The sequence below is a fragment of the Tupaia chinensis genome, unplaced genomic scaffold, assembly GCF_000334495.1.
Source record: "Tupaia chinensis unplaced genomic scaffold, TupChi_1.0 Scaffold140061_1, whole genome shotgun sequence".
Lineage (NCBI taxonomy): Eukaryota > Metazoa > Chordata > Mammalia > Scandentia > Tupaiidae > Tupaia > Tupaia belangeri.
In genome coordinates, this window is record NW_006199940.1 from 548813 (window position 1) to 554162 (window position 5350).

The 5350-nt window shown below is 46.3% G+C and overlaps 1 protein-coding gene across 1 annotated transcript in view; it reads left to right on the forward strand.

Annotated features, from left to right (window-relative positions):
• The window catches only part of COMMD5 (COMM domain containing 5), a gene marked incomplete in the record, with an annotated part of 1015 nt that extends 118 nt beyond the window's left edge, over positions 1 to 897 (forward strand). The window contains 1 exon segment of the mRNA XM_014593258.2: positions 4 to 897. Within this exon segment, the coding sequence (XP_014448744.1) occupies positions 4 to 619 (616 nt within the window).
• Between the last annotated feature and the right edge of the window lie 4453 nt (positions 898 to 5350).

Here is a 5350-nt window from a genome sequence, read left to right on the forward strand (position 1 = left end):
TGTCGGTGTGAGCTTCCTGGGGACTCAGCTTCCCCCAGAGGTGGCAGCAATGGCCCAGCTTTTGGGGGACCTGGACAGGAACACTTTCAGGAAGTGTCTGAAGCTTGTGGTCAGCAGCCTACAGGGGGAGGACTGCCGAGAGGCCGTCCAGCTCCTCCGGGCCAGTGCCAACCTGCCGGAGGAGCAGCTGGGTGCCCTTCTCGCAGGCCTGAACAGGCTGCTCCAGCAGGCACTGCGGCTGCCTCCTGCCAGCCTGAAGCCTGAGGCCTTCAGGGACCAGCTCCAGGAGTTCTGCATTCCCCAAGATGTGGTTGAGGACCTGGCCGGCGTGGTATTCGGGAGTCAGCGGCCCCTTCTTGACTTGGGAGCACGGCAGCCGGGAGCCTGGTTGCTCCACCTTGCTGACCTTCGGTGGCGGGTGGACGTGGCGATCTCTACCAGCGCCCTGGCCCGCTCCCTGCAGCCCAGCATCCTGATGCAGCTGGAGCTCTCTGATGGGTCTGCACGCCGCTTTGAGATGTCCACAGCCAAGTTCCAGGAGCTGCGGTATAGCGTGGCTGTGGTGCTGAAGGAGATGGCGGATCTGGAGAAGAGGTGTGAGCGCAAACTGCAGGACTGACCCTTACTCAGGCATAGATAGGTGCTGCCATGTGGCCACATGTGGCCACAAAGCACAGCCAGCTCTGCCCTTCCTGTAAGGCCACCTCTTCAGTGAGTGGATGTAATTATGTGATTTTCTGTTTGAAAGGTAGCTGTGCCTCTTTTTGGGGAAGTAAAGCAACATAGAAACATGTTTCTGGGGTCGGCAGGTGGCATGGTGGTTAGGGTAGCTGGACTCCCAAATGGCTGACCACTGTTTGAGTCCCAGACCTGGCACCTTCCTTTCTTACTTTCCTTCTCTATGGTCAATTTCAAATAAATAAGTAAAATAATGACAATGAATAAAATTAAATGGAAAAAAATATTTTTAAAAGAATTATTTAACTTCATTCATTCACTTATTTATTTCAATTTGATCAGAGAGGGACACTGTGTGTGTGTGTGAGAGAGAGAGAGACAGGGAAAGTGAAAAAACAAATCGCCAGGTCCATGATTCGAACCGCAGTTGCCCATGTGGGAGTCCAACGCCCTCAAACACCATGTGGCCTGTCGGCCCAAATAATTTTTCAAAAAGAAAAAAGTTTCATTACGTAGACATTAAAGTACATGCCTTCTCTTGCCCTTGCAGTTGATCTTTTTTGTAGATGTGGCCAAGTCAGGGCCATCTTGGATGCCATGAGGCTGCTCAGGCCAGCCCCACGTAGCATCCAACTTCCTTATTCGCTTTCATAAATCTTGCTTTGGTGTGGGCATTTTCAGTCTGAAATCCCTGCCCTCCTAGAGCTGACATGCTGGTCAGTGACAGGACGTTACCAAATGCATAGTAAAAAATAACTGGTATAGTTTGTTAGGAGACAGTGAGTAAATAGAGCAGGTCTGTGGAATGTGAGTTCATGAGGGAAGCAGATTGCGTTTTCAAGACTTATGAGGTCACTCACCCTTTCCCCCTTAGAATGTGGGATCTGAGCAAAGATCAAGTGAGGGGGCTTAGTAACCTGCAGGGAGAGCACATCGGAACAGTCAGCACAGGCCACTGAGGAGTGATCCCAGTCCCAGGCCCGGTGACTTTATACTCAGGCTGGGCACGTGTATGCACCCAAGGTCCCAGAAGAATGGAGAAGGCATTGTGTGGCCACCCCCTCTGGGGGCGATTTCTCACTTTCCCTCAAACTGTCTCTGCCCCTCCCTCCCCCCACAACCAGCGTACATGTCCTAAGGCAAAAACCTACACCAATAAAAAATAAAGGATATCACTGGGGGGCTGGCAGGTGGCATGATGGTTAAGGTGCAGGACTCCCACATGGCTGACCATGGTTTGAGTTCCAGACCTGGTTGCTTACTTTCTCGCTCTCTTTCTGGTAAACTGAATAATAATAATAAATAAGTTAAATAATACCTAAAAAAAAAAAAAAAAAGGCTATCATGGGCTTCTGTGCTGAAAACGGTGTCGTGGCCAATAGAGGAATGTGGGAGAGGAGGTGGAAAGTCTTGCCAGTGTGATGTTAGTTGTTGGGGGGCTTGCCCAAGTGCCCCAGGATGGTGTGTGCTGGGCTGAGGCTGGCTTTGCAGCCTAACTGTACTCCAGGTTGGAGCATTGGGTCTTCACTGTCTGCACTTGGGTGTGATCACCCTGGTGGGGTTCCTCACTCCATGGAACACTAATTGACCCACATTTGGTCTGCTTTCTGCTGAGTCCCAGACCTGGCAGGTTGAAAATCACTCCAGCACATGTGTGTGCATGTCCAAAATCCCAGGAGAATAGGGGAGAGGGGACTGTGTTGTGGCTATCCCCATGGAGGCTGATTTCTCACTTTCCCTCTGTCTGTCTGTCTCTCTCCAGTGAGCGCACATGTCCTATGGCAAAAACCTTAAAAAATAAAAATTTAAAGTCCTTGGGGTCAGCAGATAGTGAGGTTATTAAGGTGCTGAATTCCAATTGTCACCCATGCTTCTAGTCGCAGGCCTGGCACCTTGAAAAACACACCAGGTGTGTGCATGCGCACATGCACAAAATCCTGAGAGGAGAATGGAAGAGAATGGAGTGTGACGTGACCATCATCCTGGGGGCAGATTTCTCATCTACACTCTGTCTCTCTCTCTAGCACGTGCACTTGTCCTATCACAAAAAACCTAACTTCACACTAGCAACAGACTTTCTACCTCCTCTCCCAGCCTCCTCTGTTGGACAGGACAATGTTCTCAGCACAGAAGCCCATGATAGCCTTTAAAAAAAAAATTAATTTTGGGGACCAGCAGGTGGCGTGGCGTGGCCACTCCCACATGGCCGACTGAGGTTCAAGTACTGGATCTGGTGGCTTGCTTTCTCGCTTTCCCTCTCTCTCTCTGGTCAAATTAAAATGAGTAAATAAATAAATAATTATTTAAAAAATATATTTAATTTTATTCACTATTTTATTTTTTTTTTAAGTTGACCAGAAAGAGACAGAGAGAGGAAAAGTGAGAAAGCAAGCTGCCAGGTCCAGAACTCAAACTGTCATCATCAGGTCAAGGAGTCCAGCCACCTTGACCACACCACCTGCTAGCTCCAACCTTTTTATTTTTTAAAGAATTATTTAATATAATTAATTAGCCAGAGCATTCTGATTGCTTCCTAACTTTATACTTATGCTGTGTGTCTGTGTCTTTGTGTATTAACACAGCTCTGTTCATTGAGCTTTTCCCAACTGTGGCACTCAAGTTTGATGGTTGCAGATGTGCTGTCCAGGTGTGTGTACAGTACTACAGTGCTTTACTTAGCCACTCCTGTATTGATGGGCTATCTATTTTCTGGTATCAAAAATCATAACAGTATTAGTGGTCCAAGCATTTTCTTTTCTTTTAGATTTTTTTTTGCTCCAGGGTGCATGTGCTCACTTGAGAGACAGAAGCAAGAAATTACTCTCCAGGTGAGTTGGCCATGCCACAATACCGTCTCCTCAGTTCCCACCCCAGAATCTTAGACACACACATGCTTGCACTGGCCTGAGTTTTAAGCTATTAGGTCTGGGACTTGAACCATAGTCAACTACATGGGAGTCTAGGGAAGTAACCATTATGTCATCTGGGGGTCCCCTGATAGGTATAAATTCTACCAACAGTAGCTATCACCCCAGGCAAGGGGGCGTGGCTGGGCATCAAAGACACCTGTACACTACAACCTGATATTTAAAAAATATATTTATTTATTTAATTCTGTTCATTGTCATTATTTTCGATTTGACCAGAGAGAGAGAAAAAGGGAAAGTGAAAAAGCAAGCTGCCAGGTCCAGGACCCAAACCATAGTCAGACATGTGGGGACCCAGCGCCTTTTAACTACCATGTCATCTGCCAGTCCTACAACTTGATTTCAATGTAATTTCCAAATGTCACAAAATGGTCTTCTTCCTGCCTTCTAGCCATTAAAAAATGTAAAAACCATGGGGTCCAGCAAGTGGCATGGTGATTAAAGTGCTAGTTTCCCATGTGGCCAACTGCAGTTCAAGTCTTGGACCTGGAGGCTTATTTTCTCACTCTCCCACTACTCCCATCTCTCTGGACAAATTAAAAAGAATAGTAATAAATAGGGGATGGTAGCTGGCTTGGTGGTTAAAGGTGCTGGACTCCCACATGGCCGACTGTGGTTCGAGTCCCAGACCTGATGGCTTGCTTTCTTACTTTCCTTCTCTCTCTGTCTCTCTCTGGTCAAATTAAAAAAATAAATAACAAGTGGGACCAGCAGTTGTAAAGGTTATGTTGCTGGACTCCCATGTAGTCAGCCATGGTTCGAGTCCCAGACCTGGCAGCTTAACTCACACTGGGCGCATATGCATGTGCCCAAAATCCCAAGAAGAGAGTGGAGAAGGGATTACGGCATGGCTATCCCCCCCCCACCCAGAGGATTTCTCACTTTCTGTCTTTCTGTCTAGTGAGTGTACACACCCTATAGCAAAAAAACTTCTCTTTATAAAAAAATAGTAACAGGGCCAGCAGTTAGCGTAATGGCTATGTCGCTGAACTCCTATGTAGTCGACCGCAGTTTGAGTCCTGGACCTAGTGGCTTAAACTCACACCAGGCGCGTGTGCATGCATGTCCAAGATCCCGAGAGGAGAATAGAGAAGGGATTACAGTGTGGCCATACCCCCTGGGGGGTAATTTCTCGCTTTCTATCTCTCTTTCTGGCAAGCGCACGTGCCCTATAGCAAAAACCTCTCCAAAAATAATAATAAATAACAAATGGAATTAAATAATTCTTTTTTTAAAAAAATAATAAACTGTAAAAACCATTCTGAGCTCTTAGACTCTCACTTTCTATCTCTGTTTTTCTGGTGAGTGCACGTGCCCTATAGCAAAAAAAAAAAAAAAGTCCATGGAAAATGAGTATTATAGAAACTGCATGGATTTAAAATTATTTTGCACCCAAATTAACTTGTATTTTAATTCTTATCCATGAACTTTTTTTTTTTATTAATTCACTTTACACCATCACAACACACAAATTAATTTTCCATCCAAAATACACTGTGCATTGGCTCAATCAAGCACATCCACATACATGTTCTCAGCAAATAATTTTCCAATTCTTACGTCCTGCATACCTTGCCCTTTGTCTTGCCATCCCTGATTCCCCATCCCCCACCCTCTGCTATGTCCCATCTTCCTCCCCCATTGTCCCTGGCATCCATGGTTGCCCTCCATACCTTCCTCCCCCCCCCATTCAATTGTTCTGTCAATGAGCTTAATTAGTCTAAATAAATCCATTAGCTAGCACA